This window comes from Oenanthe melanoleuca, chromosome 12, assembly GCF_029582105.1.
Source record: "Oenanthe melanoleuca isolate GR-GAL-2019-014 chromosome 12, OMel1.0, whole genome shotgun sequence".
Lineage (NCBI taxonomy): Eukaryota > Metazoa > Chordata > Aves > Passeriformes > Muscicapidae > Oenanthe > Oenanthe melanoleuca.
Genome location: NC_079346.1, coordinates 19682258 through 19696823, shown reverse-complemented (window position 1 = coordinate 19696823; position 14566 = coordinate 19682258). Strand labels below are relative to the sequence as shown.

Genomic DNA, 14566 nt, shown 5'->3' with positions numbered 1-14566 from the left:
ACCTAGGACGGCTAGCTGGAAAGGCAGGCTCGGTTCACACCAGTGGGCTTGACAAGATGACAAGGCTTCCTGGATCTTTACAATGGACTCTCGGGCTTCAGGTGTGAGTGCATGTGACAAGTTGAGGTCCTCGCTGCCACGGAGGAGGTTGAAGAGAAGTGTGAAGGTCTCCGTCGTGACTCCCAGCAGGGGACGTACCCAGCTGATAGAGCCACAGAGCTGGTGGAGGTCCCGCAGGGTCTTCGGGTCATCTCGGATGGCCAGCTGCTGGGGTATGATGGTGCTCTCACGGATCAGGAGTCCAAGGTAAATCCACGGGCTTGTGTGCTGTATTTTGTTTTTACTGAGTTCGAAACCTGCCAACTCAATGACTTGAACAGTTTTGTTTAAAATCACATTTAGGTAAGTCTTGTCTGGTGCACAAATGAGGATATCATTCATGTAATGAAGGATGATTGCTTTTGGGAACAGGCTCCTTACTGGTGACAGGATGTGGGCAGCATACCATATGGTTGGAGAGTTTTTCATGCCCTGGGGCAGGACAAGCCAGTGGTAATGTTTTAGGGGTGCTTTTCTATTGAGGGAAGGAACTGAAAATGCACACCTCAAGGCATCTCGAGGATGGAGGGGGAAGTTAAAAAATCAGTCTTTGATGTCGATGGTAGCCAGCTTCCAGTCCTGAGGCAACATGGAAGGTGAGGGCAAACCGGGCTGCAAAGGATCCATGTCTTCAATGACCTATCTTTCAAATAAGCAACAGCTAAAATTCTGAGATGCTTTTTCCGGTGCCAGTTCCACAACATAGCTTCTGCTGGGGTGAGCAGGCAATTGATAATGTTTTTTATATCATGGGGCACTAAAACATGGGCAGAGAAGGTGGCTTCCAGAAGGTTTTTGAAATAGTGGGATGAGCGACCATGCTCCTTTGCTGCCTTGCACAGCTCCTTAAGCTCCCCATATGGGAGGGACTCCCATAGTGGGGGTGTTGTGGCCCTTTTCCTACTCCGTCGCTTATAAATAACTGGGAAGGCTATGATTTTATTTGCCAATTCTCAGTCTCCCTCCCGGGTGGCTTCCCTCTGAATGTTTGCCCGCGGATCCTCGTACTCAGGGATGGAGTCTGAGTCTGAGGAACCTTCACTCTCATCCTCTGAGGGGAATGGAGGGCGCCTGGGTGCAGGGCGAGGCTTGTTTGTCCGGACTGGGGCTGCTGGCAGGTATATGGCAGTGGAAGCCAAGATGGCTTCCTTTCGGTCTGGGCCACTTCCGGTTCCAGTAGTGTGGGAGCCAGCAGGGGGCTGGTTAGGGGAGCAGCCAAGCGCGGAGGGGGAGTGGTTCCGGTCCACGACAGGGAGGAGCTTCCTGATGGAGGAGGAGGGTCCTGACGTGGTTACACCATCAACACATGGTGGGGAGGAGGGGCTGGGCACGACCGAAAGAGCGGGAAAAGGTTGAGGAGAGGCGGGAAAGTGGCCATTTTGAGGTGGAAGGGCGGGAAACATGGAGTATGAAGGAGACAAAATGGCGGGGCTGGCCACATTGCTGGCGTCATTTTGTGAAACGTTAACAGGAAGAAGACCAGGGTAGGTGGGCATAGGTGGAAGGTTCAGGGAAAGTTCCAGAGCGGCATGGCCAGTGCCACCCCGGCAACGGGAGAGAGGGGATCGGGAGGTGTCAGAACTTTAGGGAAGATGGGCACCCACTGGCTGGCTCAGCAGCAGTCTGTCTATGCATCATTTCCACCAGTCTGCTTCCCATTCAAATGCTGTCCACACGTTGCTCCTCGTAACTGCCTCTCACCTCCAGCCAACTTCCAACTTCCCAACCTGAAGCTGAGCCTTCCCCACAGGGCCTTCTGGTGAAAACAACCCTTAGCAACTTTAACAATAATTATCCAATATCCCACCGCTTCCCTCTTTTCCTGGGCATGGTCCTAGGGTTGGCCCAGGCCCAAAAGATTCCATGGAAGGAGATGTGCCCTGAGCCCAGGGATGCTCAGCATGGGGTCCCCCAGCCCCTCGGGGCCCCTGGTTACAGCAGCCCCTGCCTGGCTCCTGCCTGCCCGCACCGTGGGCATCCATGGCTGCTCCTGGACATGGAGCTCAGCCAGTGCTGGTGCCGTGTGGGCTTTGCTGCTGGTACCACACGGACACTGGGGTGACAGCTCTCTCTCTTTATTGGAACAGAACAATGGGCCATTGGCTACCCAGGTGGGAGTGGGGGGGAGGGATCATGTTCAGTGTTGTTTAGAGGGCAGGGCCAGGGGGCTGAGGGGCAGAGGAAGGGCTGTGTTGTTCTCAGCTGGGGCTGGAGGGTGCTGGGCTGGTGCTGGGGTCTTTAGAACAACATGGGAATGGGCTGGGATGGGGCAGATGGAGTTAAAAAATTGAGTGAATACCACGTAGGGACATCCATGGGGAGAAGAGATGGCAATGGGATCTACAGGGTAATAGGAGGGGTCCTCACAGATGGTCGTTTTGAAGTCCTCAGAGCTCTTGGAAGGATTGCCCAGGCCCTTATTACTGCTGGACAAGCTGCTCAAGCTGTGAGTGTGAGGTGTTGCCACCATCTTTCATCTGCTGTCCAGAGGTGTGACTGTGGAGAGAGGAGTGTCTGAGGCCCCAGCTGCTGCTGGCACACAGGGAGCCTCGTGCCCAGCAGGGCCCAGAGCTGGCAAGGCTGCCCAGCACGGCTGGAGCTGCTGGCACAGCTTGGCCCAGCTGGACAGCTGCCCCTCAAGGCCCCGGCCAGCAGGGGATGGCTCTGGGCAGGGTCCCTGGCCAGGAGCGGGCCCCAGAGCGCCTCTGCCTTTCAAGGGCAATCTGCTCCCCGCTCTTTCTCCTCCCCACCTTGCTCTGCCTCTGCCCGCTGCTCCTGGGGCTGCTCTTGGCCACGCAGCCTCAGTGGGAGCCAGCACTGGCTGCAGCCCCAGCGGCTCCCCAGGACAAGGCCCAGCAATTGGGAGGCCAATGAAAGCTCTGGGCAGCAGCAGAACCCTCAGCAGAGTTATGTGGACACCCACTGACCATCCACAATTCCACAGCAGCCTCACTGGAAATATTTGCTGGCTACAAGAAGCCATCACATGAAGCTGTTTGAGGGGGAGAGCAACAAAACACTCACCGTTTTCTCTTCCAGCAATTCCAGATTGCGATGCAGGCAACAATGCAGAAAAACTCCAAAACAAGCAGGCCTGATATTAACTCTAGCCAGGTGAGTTTGTCTTGAAGGAAACCCTTTCCATTGCCCTCCTGGGAATCAGTAACACATGTTGAGGTGCCGGCTGCATCTGTGGGAGCAATGGGGAGCGTGAGCCCGTGCTGTGCTCCTCTCCTGAGCTGGCAGCTCGCTGGATACAGCCAGGACAATCTCTGTTTCCCCCAGAGCTGGGCCTGGGGCACCTTGGCCCCCTTGGCACAGGCTGTGCCACCCAACAAAGCCCAGGAGGCCGGGAGGAGAGCTCGGGGGCAGCGCAGCTGCTTGGGCAGTGGCTCCTTCCAGGGACCAGGGCCCAACCCATCCCTGAGCAGCCACTGCCAGCCCCGACCCTCCCTGCCCCGTGACAGCTCCCCCAGCCCCAGGGGACACAGTCAGGCCCTGTCAGGAGCCAGTGCAGCCCCTGCCCAGTCGGGAGCCAGGGCTGGCTGTGGCCCTGGGCTCATGGCAGGGCTCCTGCTTGGGGCTGCTCCTGTGCCTTGGGCCTCTGGGCACTCAGGGCAGCTCCGGGAGCAGCTGCAGCAGGAGGGACCTTGGTGCACGAGTCCCCTTTCCCAGGGGCTGGGAACGAGCTCCAGAGGCCTCGAAGCTGAGGCGCCTCCAGCTTTGGCTGCTGCCAGGCTGTGCAAGGGCAAGGGCTGAGCCTGGCACAGCAATTACCTCCTGTGCCTGTGCCTGTGCCTGTGCCCGTGCCTGGCATTGCTGTCCCTCCTGCAGGAGAGGCTGGCACCGAGCCACTGCTTCCATTGGGATGTGCTTCCTTCTGCACAGACTTTTGCTTCACCACTTGACAAAGAAAGAGGGACAGCTGGATCAGATGCAAACTTTCTCCATTGGAGAGGTGGCATCTTCAGGAGGCAATGGTTGGCAACATCACAGGTAAAAATCATGAAAATGGCCAAGAAGTTCAGGGTACCCAGAGCACTCCCTTTTCCAAACTGCCCCCCTATTCTTCCACCCTTAGATGGGGAAATTACCCGGGATATCATGGTGTACATTTAAGGAACTTGAGGCTCCCTGTGAGCTGATGCAAAAGGCCTTCCTGCAGAGGCTGGGGAGAAGCTGCAGCCAGGCCAGGCTGGGAAACAGCCCTGCAGGGTGTGACAGCAGCAGTGGGGCAGCCAGGCTGCCATGGATCACATCCCACTGTGCTGGACACGGCGTGTCCAGATGTGCAGAGAAAGCCCCCGGCTGCTGAGTCCCAGGAGAAGGCTGAGGGAAATGCACCCACCTTGTCCACCCTGCACTTTCTTCTGTGTTTGTCTCAGGAATTCATCGGAGTCAACAGATATTTTGGCTCCATTTTCTTGGGTCTTTCCTTTTGGAGGGCCGTAACAGAAAGTAGTTCAATTTCCCATGAGTGGATCCCACAAAAGCAGTGCTCAGCCTGTGGGGTCAGCAGGGACACACCACTCACTGTTATTATCGGAGCTGGTCTTGTGTGCCACATTCAGACCAGGAGGTGAAGAAATCCTCCCTGCAGACACACCTGTAACTCAACAACCACAGAAGCTTCTGTCATCTCTGCTGCTCTGCACGGGCAGCACTGAGCCACAGGAGCAGTTAGGGTATTGCACAGGGCGAGGGCACACACGAGCACGGCTCTGTCCTGGCACCTGCAGCAATGCCCCCCTGGCCGAGCTTTGGGCTCTGAGCTGGCAGCTCCCCCAGGGGGAAAGGCCTTGACCTACCCTCACCAGCTCCCAGGGGCTCTTCCCTGGATGTGGGTTGGGAACCCAGATCACCTTCCCCAATAGGTTCATCTGCAAAGAAAGGCAGGACAGAACAGCTCCCAGCACTGCAGGAGATCCTCAGGCTGCTTGGTGCTGGCAAAGGAGCCACACAAGGCACAGCCCTGGGGCACAGCCCTGGGCCCTTCTCTTCCCTCTCTGCTCTTCTCGTGGCTGCACAGAGCACATGGAAGGAGACACTGGCATTGCACATGGGAAGAGCATTGACAGCTTAATGCTCCTTCCTCCCAAGTACAGTGATCTTGTGTGATCAATCAGGGCTTTAGAAGGGAGCAGGGCAAGATTTCCAGAAACCATCAACCTTGAAGTGATCTTAAGGGGAATGGCACATTAGTGAGCTCTTGCCACAGTTACACTGCTTATTCTGTCAGGAAAGTCTCATTGAGAACCTGCCTTCAGCATCCTTCAAGAATTTCATGCCGTATTCCACCAGGGCTTCCAGATAATCCAAGTCGCGATCCCAATCTGGAAGGGAGCAGAGATCAGAAGCATTTCCATGGTGTGTTGGGATCCCCTTCTGCCTTAGGGAACTGGGCACTGCAAGGGTGTTGGGTAAGTCTGTGAGGGCCAGATGTGAATAGACATGGCCAAAGCTGCAGAGGCGCCTGGGGAGATCATGGCTTGCTCCTGGTGATTCTGCATCTCTATACAAACCCTCTTCAACATCTCTGGAGAGGAAACTGAGGCAGCTCAGGGCCCACTGGGTGTTCTCTATCTCACAGAGAGGAAACACTCCATAAGACACTAAGGAAAAACTGGAGCAGGCAGTGTCACAAGCATGCCTGACAACCTCGCAACCTCCTTCCTCTGTATGAGGACTCCCAGCCCCGGGGGACAGAGTCAGGCCCTGTCAGGACACACTGGAGCCCTGCTCTCCCCCTCTGCCCTTTCCCCACCATGGGCACCCCTCTCAGCCCCTCCCAGGTTTCGGGCTGTGTCTCCCACAGAGGGAGCCCAGCAGGACTGCTCAGCACCCGAGTGCCCTGAGCCTGCTCGGGATAATTCCTCTGGGCTGTGCCGCTCTTGTCCGGGCTGTGCCCGCTCTGCCCAGCAGCAGAGATGGCAGCTCAAGGCTCAGCAGGGCTCAGGCCCAGAGGCACAGCAATTACCTCCTGTGACTGTGCCTGGCATTGGCTCCTTTCCTGCAATGGAGACACTGCTTCCTCCAGGAAATGCAGCCTTCAGCACATCCTCTCCATCCACTTCTGGAGGAAGGAAAAGGAACAGCTGCATGAGATGGAACTGTTCCCCACTGGGGAGGTGGCACCTTAAGGAGGCAATGCTCCTGAAAAACCATGATAAGGATCAGGAAAATGCTGAGGCTGTTCAGGCTGGGCCAGAGCCCTCCCTTATCCAAACATCTGCACTTTCTGATCTACCCTTAGACCAGGAAATTGCAGAGAATCTCAGTGTGTGCATGGCTCGTGGGGCAGTTTGTGCTCCCTGTCAGCTGATGACAAGGGCCTTCCTGCAGAGGCTGGGGAGAAGCTGCAGCCAGGCCAGGCTGGGAAACAGCCCTGCAGGGTGTGACAGCAGCAGTGGGGCAGCCAGGCTGCCATGGATCCCTTCCTGCTGTGCTGGGCACGGCGTGTCCAGATGTGCAGAGAAAGCCCCCGGCTGCTGAGTCTCAGGAGAAGGCTGAGGGAAATGCACCCACCTTGTCTTTCCTGCAGCATTCCCTTCAGCATTTGCCTCATGACTTCAAATGGCTTCAGGAATTTCTTGTCTGTCGTGTGTTTGGTCTTTTCTGTGGGAGGACCTTAACAGAAAGCAGTTCAATTTCCAAGGAGTAACCCCACAAAAGCAGTGCTCAGCCTGTGGGGTCAGCAGGGACACACTACTCACCCCTAGGATGGGAACTGGGTTTGTGTGCAGCATCCAGGACAGGAGTTGGAGAAATTCTCCCTGCAGGCACACCTGTAAATCAACAGACCGAGAAGATTCCGTCACCTGGTTCTTGCCAGGTTGTCAGAGATTATTCCTTGGTGGGACAGTGAGAACATACCTGCTGGAGGCTCCAAGGGCTTCAAAACTTCATACCACCAGGCTAAAGGAGAAACCTTCCCAGCAATCCCATCTAAAATGAAACCAGGATGAGAAGAGTTTCCATTGTGTACCAGGGCTGGCTGTGGCCCTGGGCTCATGGCAGGGCTCCTGCTCAGGGCTGCTCCTGTGCCTTGGGCCTCTGGGCACTCAGGGCAGCTCCGGGAGCAGCTGCAGCAGGAGGGACCTTGGTGCACGAGTCCCCTTTCCCAGGGGCTGGGAACGAGCTCCAGAGGCCTCGAAGCTGAGGCGCCTCCAGCTTTGGCTGCTGCCAGGCTGTGCAAGGGCAAGGGCTGAGCCTGGCACAGCAATTACCTCCTGTGCCTGTGCCTGTGCCCGTGCCTGGCATCGCCTTTCCTCTTGAAGCAGGGGCTGCCAATGAGCGACTGCTCCCATGGGGAAATACTGCCTTCCACAGAACCTCCATGTCCATCTCTTATGGAGAAAGGGAAGGAGACAGCTGGATCAGATGGAACTGTTCCCCATTTGGGTGGTGGCATGTTCAGGAGGCAATATATGTTAGAGATATGGAGAATGATCAGGAAAAGGTCCAGGCTCATGGGGCTGTGACAGGCCTAACTCGTGTGCAAATCACCACCTATCCTGATCTACCATAAAGACTGGGAAATGCAGAGATCTCTGGGTATGCATGGCCTGTGCAGGACATTGGGCTCCCTGTCAGCTGATGCCAAAGGCCTTCCTGCAGAGGCTGGGGAGAAGCTGCAGCCAGGCCAGGCTGGGAAACAGCCCTGCAGGGTGTGACAGCAGCAGTGGGGCAGCCAGGCTGCCATGGATCCCTTCCCGCTGTGCCGGGCACGGCGTGTCCAGATGTGCAGAGAAAGCCCCCGGCTGCTGAGCCTCAGGAGAAGGCTGAGGGAAATGCACCCACCACGTCCTTTCTGCAGTTTCACCATACTTTGTTCCAGGAAGTCCTTTGCCTCAAGTGATTCCTTCTCTGCCATGTCTTTATTCTTCCCTCTTTGCGTACCTTAACAGAAAGTATTTCCATTTCAGATGAAGGGATGTCGAACTGCAGGGTTCAGCCTGTGGGGCCAGCTGGGACCCACTACTTACCCATGTGATGGGAGCTGGGCTTCCGTGTAGCAATCAGCAAAGAAGCTGGAAAAGTGTTCCCTGCAGATACACCTGCAACTCAACAGCCACAGAAGCTTCTGTCACTTGGTTCCTGCCAGGTTGTCAATGATAAATCTTTGTTTAGACACTGAGAACATTACCTGCAGAAGAATCGAAGGGCTTTAAATCTTTATTCAGCCAAGGTAATGTCGAAACCTTTCCAGGAGCCATGTCTAGGAGGGAGCACAGATCAAAAGCATTTCCATGGTGTGCCGGGATCCCCTTCTGCCGTAGAGAACCGGGCACTGCAAGGGGGTCAGGTATAGCTGTGGGGCCCAGATGTGAATGGACATGGACAAACGTGCAGAAGGGCCTGGGGAGATCTGGGCTGGCTCTGGTGAATCTTCAACCACTTTGCAGGCCCTGTGCAACATCTCTGGAGGGGCAGCTGGACCAGCTTGGGCTATTGGGGCTCTCTCTACTCCACAGAGAAAATCACCCTAAAATCACCTGGGAAAAACTGGAGCAGGCAGTACCACAACCATCCCTCCCAACCTCATGCCTTCCCTCTGTGTTGACAGCTCTCCCAGCCCCAGGGGGCAGAGACAGCCCTGTCAGGACACACTGGAGCCCTGCTCTCCCCCTCTGCCCTTTCCCCACCATGGGCACCCCTTGCAGCTCCTCCCAGGTTTTGGGCTGTGTCTCCCACAGAGGGAGCCCAGCAGGACTGCTCAGCACCCGAGTGCCCTGAGCCTGCTCGGGATAATTCCTCTGGGCTGTGCCGCTCTTATCCGGGCTGTGCCCACTCTGCCCAGCAGCAGAGATGGCAGCTCAAGGCTCAGCAGGGCTCAGGCCCAGAGGCACAGCAATTACCTCCTGTGACTGTGCCTGGCATGGCCTCCCTTCCTGCAGCAGAGACTGGCACAGAGCCACTGCTTCCTATAGGAAATGCTTCTTGTTTCTGTACAGCCTCTCCTTTCATTCCTGGAGAAAGGAAATGGGACAGCTTGATCAGATGGAACTCTTCCACAATGGGAGGTGACACCTTCAAGAAACAATACTCGTGAAAGTCATGGATAAGGTTTAGAAAACACTCTGGATTTCCGGACTGTCCCAGGCTAGTCCCTTCACCAATCAGCCCCTATGCCAAGATCAGGAAATTTCAGGGAATCTCAGGCTGTGCATGGCCTATGGGGCAGTTTGCACTCCCTGTTAAGTGATGTCAAATGCCTTCCTGCAGAGGCTGGGGAGAAGCTGCAGCCAGGCCAGGCTGGGAAACAGCCCTGCAGGGTGTGACAGCAGCAGTGGGGCAGCCAGGCTGCCATGGATCCCTTCCCGCTGTGCTGGGCACGGCGTGTCCAGATGTGCAGAGAAAGCCCCCGGCTGCTGAGTCTCAGGAGAAGGATGAGGGAAATGCACCCACCACGCCCTTTCTGCAGTTCCTTCACAGTGTCTTCCAGGATGTCATTTGATTCAAGTGATTCCTTCTCTCCCACGTCTTTATTCTTCCCTCTCGGCGAACCTTAACAGAAAGAATTTCCATTTCAGATGAAGGGATCCCAAATTTAAGTGTTCAGTCAGTGGAGCCAGCGGGGACCCACTACTCACCCCTGTGATGGGAGCTGGGCTTCCGTGTAGCAATCAGCAAACGAGCTGGAAAATTGTTCCTTGCAGACACACCTGTAACTCAACAGCCACAGAAGCTTCTGTCACGTGGTTCCTGCCAGGTTTTTAAGGATTAATCTTTGTTTAGACATTCAGAACATACCTGCAGAAGAATCGAAGGGCTTCAAATCTTTATTCAGCCAAGGTAATGGAGAAATCTTCCTACGAGCGTCATCTAGAAGAGAGCACAGACCAAAAGCATTTCCATGGTGTGCCGGAATCCTCTTCTACCATAGAGAACTGGGCACTGCAAGGGGGTTAGGTAAGACTGTGAGGGCCAGATATGAATGGACATGGCCAAAGATGCAGAAGGGCCTGGGGAGATCTGTGCTGGCTCTATTTAATCTCCACCCACCTTGCAGGCCCTGTGCAACATTACTGGAGGGGCAGCTGGACCAGCTTAGGGCCATTGAGGCTCTCTCTGGCCCACAGAGGAAATCCTCTTTAAATCACCTGGGAAAAACTGGAGCAGGCAGTACCACAACCATCCCTCCAAACCTCACACCCTCCCTCTGCTATGACAGCTCTCCCAGCCCCGAGGGACAGAGTCAGGCCCTTCTCAGGACACACTGGAGCCCTGCTCTCCCTCTCTGCCCTTTCCCCACCATGGGCACCCCTTGCAGCCCCTCCCAGGTTTTGGGCTGTGTCTCCCACAGGGAGAGCCCAGCAGGACTGCTCAGCACCCGAGTGCCCTGAGCCTGCTCGGGATAATTCCTCTGGGCTGTGCCGCTCTTATCCGGGCTGTGCCCGCTCTGCCCAGCAGCAGAGATGGCAGCTCAAGGCTCAGCAGGGCTCAGGCCCAGAGGCACAGCAATTACCTCCTGTGACTGTGCCTGGCATGGCCTCCCTTCCTGCAGCAGAGACTGGCACAGAGCCACTGCTTCCTATAGGAAATGCTTCTTGTTTCTGTACAGCCTCTCCTTTCATTCCTGGAGAAAGGAAAAGGGACAGCTGGATCAGATGGAACTCTTCTCCACTGGGAGGTAAAACCTTCAAAAAACTATATTTGTGAAAGTCATGGATAAGGTTTAGATGACAGTCAGGTTTTCAGGAGTCTCCCAGGCTCGTCCCTCCTCATATATGCCCCTATGCCAAGACTAGGAAATTACATGGGATCAACGGGTCTGCATGGCCTATGGGGGTGTTTGTGCTCTATGTCAACTGATGTCAAATTCTTTCCTGAAGAGGCTGGGGAGGAGCTGCAGCCAGGCCAGGCTGGGAAACAGCCCTGCAGGGTGTGACAGCAGCAGCAGGGCAGCCAGGCTGCCATGGATCCCTTCCCGCTGTGCCGGGCACGGCGTGTCCAGATGTGCAGAGAAAGCCCCCGGCTGCTGAGTCTCAGGAGAAGGCTGAGGGAAATGCACCCACCTTGTCCTCCCTGCTGCATTTCCTTCAGCATTTGCTGAATGACTTCAGATGTTTCCATTGAGTTTTTGTCACCTGTGTCTCTGATATTTCCTTTCAAAGCAACTTAAATGAAAGGAGTTCTCTATTTCAGGAGTGGATCCCACAAAAGCAGCGCTCAGCCTGAGGGGTCAGCAGGGACACACAACTCACCCCTGAAATGGGGGCTGGCCTTGTGTGCAGCATCCAGGCCAGAAGATTGAGAAATCCTCCCTGCAGACACACCTGTAACTCAACAGCCATAGAAGCTTCTGTCACCTAGTTCCGGACAGTTGTCAATGATTATTTCTTGGTGGGACAGTGAGAACATACCTGCAGGAGGCTCCAAGGGCTTCAAATCTCTATGCAGCCAAGCTAATGGAGAATTCTTCCTAGGAGAGTCATCTAGAAGGGAGCACAGATCAGAAGCATTTCCATGGTGTGCTGGGATCCCCTTCTGCCTTTGAGAACTGGGAACTGCATGGGGGTCAGGTATAGCTGTGGGGCCCAGATGTGAATGGACATGGCCAAAAGTGCTGAAGGGCTTAGGGAGCTCTGAGATTGCTCTGGTCACTCTCCACAACCTTTGTAGGCTCTGTGCAACATCTCTGGAGGGGCAGCTGGACAAGCCTCGAGCCTGTTGGGATTCTGCCTCCCTTACTGCAACAGATTCTGGCAGAGAACCAGTCTCCAGAGGGCCAGCCCCTCCCAGGTTTCGGGCTGTGTCTCCCACGGAGGGAGCCCAGCAGGACTGCTCAGCACCCAAGTGCCCTGAGCCTGCTCGGGATAATTCCTCTGGGCTGTGCCGCTCTTGTCCGGGCTGCGCCCGCTCTGCCCAGCAGCAGAGATGGCAGCTCAAGGCTCAGCAGGGCTCAGGCCCAGAGGCACAGCAATTACCTCCTGTGACTGTGCCTGGCATCACCTCCCTTCCATTAATGGATTCCGGCACTGCTCCTTTGCTTCCTCTGGGAAACTGCTCCTCCTGCACAGCCTGTCCTTTCATTTCTGGAGAAAGGAAAAGGGACAGCTGGATCAGATGGAACTGTTCCCCTCTGGGGAGGTGGCAACATCAGGAGCAACTGCTGGTGAAAGTCATGAACTGGCTTCAGGAAATCAGATTAGTTATGGTCCTCTCCCAGGGTCCAGTGCCCTTTCTCCTCCAAACTGTCACCCCTACTAATCTACTCGGAGATGGGGAAATTGCACAGGATCTCAGGGTATTCATGGGATGTATGAACTTGAGGCTCATTATCAGCTGATGCCAAAGGCCTTCCTGCAGAGGCTGGGGAGAAGCTGCAGCCAGGCCAGGCTGGGAAACAGCCCTGCAGGGTGTGACAGCAGCAGTGGAGCAGCCAGGCTGCCATGGATCCCTTCCCGCTGTGCCGGGCACGGCGTGTCCAGATGTGCAGAGAAAGCCCCCGGCTGCTGAGTCTCAGGAGAAGGCTGAGGGAAATGCACCCACCTTGTTTTCCCCGCAGCATTTCCTTCAGCATTTCCCACATGGCTTTAGATTGTTTCAGGGATTTCTTGTCTGCTGTGTCTCGGATATTTTCTATTGGAGTACCTTAAAATAAAGTAGTTCAATTTCCCATGAGTGGATCCCACAAAAGCAGTGCTCAGCCTATGGGGGTCAGCAGGGATCCACTACTCACCCTTATTATGGGAGCTGGGCTTGTGTGCCACATCCAGGCCAGGAGGTAAAGAAATCCTCCCTGCAGACACACCTGTAACTCAACAACCACAGAAGCTTCTGTCATCTCTGCTGCTCTGCCTGGGCAGCACTGAGCCACAGGGGCAGTGAGGGGATTGCACAGGGCGAGGGCACACACGAGCACGGCTCTGTCCTGGCACCTGCAGCGATGCTCCCCTGGCCGAGCTTTGGGCTCTGAGCTGGCAGCTCCCCCAGGGGGAAAGGCCTTGACCTACCCTCACCAGCTCCCAGGGGCTCAGTCCTGAACGTGGGTTGGGAACCCAGATCACCTTCCCCAATAGGTTCATCTGCAAAGAAAGGCAGGACAGAACAGCTCCCAGCACTGCAGGAGATCCTCAGGCTGCCTGTGGCTGGCAAAGGAGCCACACAAGGAACAGCCCTGGGGCACAGTCCTGGGCCCTTCCCTTCCCTCTCTGCTCTTCTTGTGGCTGCACAGAACACACGGAAGGAGACACTGGCATTGCACATGGGAAGAGCATTGAGAGCTAAATGCTCCTTCTTCCCACTGACAGCGATCCTGTGGGATCACCCAGTGCTCCTGAAGGAAGCAGGGCAAGATTTTCAGAATCCTTCCACCCTGAGATTATCTTAAAATCATAAACAATTTAGCTCTTGACACAGTGACTCTGCCTATTCCGTCAGGAACGGGGAACTGAGAACTTGCCTCCAACATTCTCCAAGAACTTTAAACCATCATTCACCAAGTCTTCCAGATAATCCAATTCAGGATCCCAATCTGGAAGGGAGCAGAGATCACAAGCATTTCCATGGTGTTTTGGGATTCCCTTCTGCCTTAGGGAACTGGGCACTGCAAGGGGGTCTGGTAAGGCTGTGGGGGCCAGATGTGAATGGACATGGACAACACTGGGTGTTCTTTCCCTGTCCCATAGATGAAAGCCTCCATAAAGCCCTATAGAACACCATTCCCAGCGCTTCGTGGGGAGAAGGGAGCGCTGTCCCGGGAAAGGGGAGCCAGGCCGCCGGCTCACCTGCTCCCCGCGCTGGCCACGGATCTGCCTGGGCAGCCCTGGCAGGCAGGGCCACTGCCAGGAGGAGCAGGAGGAAGAGGCGCAGAGCAAGGGCCATGGTGCCTTGCCCTCTGCCAGTCCCGCAGCTCTTGCTGCCACCGCTGTGCTGCCACCGCTGTCCCAATGTCAGCACCACTGCCGCCGCCGCCGCCGCTGCTGCCGCAACAGTTGTGCTCAAGGACTGAGTGGTCGGTGGCTGTGGTGCTGTGCAACCACGGGGCTCTGGGACCTCTGTGACCTCAGAGCCTGCTGTGACCTCAGCCTGCTGTCACCCCAGAGCCTGCTGTGACCTCATGGCCTTAGCTGTACCCGCAGAGTGTACCCCCATCTGTATGAATGGGCTGCAGTGATTGTAAATGTTTTGCTTCATCAAAGGGCCATTGCTTAGCAAAACCTTTGTTTTGCCACCTGACATTGCTGGTCAGGCTGTGTCTCTGGAAATGCTCTTGATGGCTTCCTGTAGTAATGGGAAACAAAGAGACATGTACCCTCTTATGCGTCCAATAGAGATTGCTTTATTATAGAAATTACCCCCCTTTTATACCTTTAATCTCAACCAGACAAAATCAGAACTTTAGAGAAGATGGGCACCCACTGGCTGGCTCAGCAGCAGTCTGTCTATGCATCATTTCCACCAGTCTGCTTCCCATTCAAATGCTGTCCATGCGTTCCTCCTCATAACTGCTTCTCACCTC

The 14566-nt window shown here is 55.5% G+C and overlaps 1 protein-coding gene across 1 annotated transcript; it reads right to left on the bottom strand.

Annotated features, from left to right (window-relative positions):
* Positions 1 to 2159: 2159 nt before the first annotated feature.
* Positions 2160 to 12850, bottom strand: LOC130258490 (uncharacterized). The gene is made up of 26 exons (XM_056501892.1): positions 12785 to 12850; positions 12595 to 12696; positions 12030 to 12137; positions 11466 to 11537; positions 11307 to 11378; positions 11118 to 11219; positions 10568 to 10678; positions 9853 to 9924; positions 9693 to 9764; positions 9508 to 9606; positions 8958 to 9068; positions 8246 to 8317; positions 8085 to 8156; positions 7900 to 7998; positions 7326 to 7445; positions 6973 to 7044; positions 6813 to 6884; positions 6625 to 6726; positions 6077 to 6172; positions 5361 to 5432; positions 4908 to 4979; positions 4634 to 4705; positions 4448 to 4534; positions 3877 to 4002; positions 3124 to 3289; positions 2160 to 2595 (listed from the first exon to the last, which is right to left on the bottom strand). The coding sequence occupies exons 2-26, from the start codon at positions 12632 to 12634 to the stop codon at positions 2520 to 2522; spliced, it is 2235 nt and encodes a 744-aa protein (XP_056357867.1). The 5' UTR covers positions 12635 to 12696; positions 12785 to 12850; the 3' UTR covers positions 2160 to 2519.
* Positions 12851 to 14566: the final 1716 nt, after the last annotated feature.

Coding starts and splice junctions, on each gene's coding strand:
- LOC130258490 (XM_056501892.1), bottom strand. CDS start 12,634: ATGTGGGAAATGCTGAAGGAAATGCTGCGGGGAAAACAAG. Junction 12,138..12,594: donor AATGCTGCGGGGAAAACAAG/GTGGGTGCATTT, acceptor TCCTTTCTCCAG/AAATGAAAGGACAGGCTGTG. Junction 8,157..8,245: donor GCCCTTCGATTCTTCTGCAG/GTAATGTTCTCA, acceptor GTTGAGTTGCAG/GTGTATCTGCAGGGAACACT.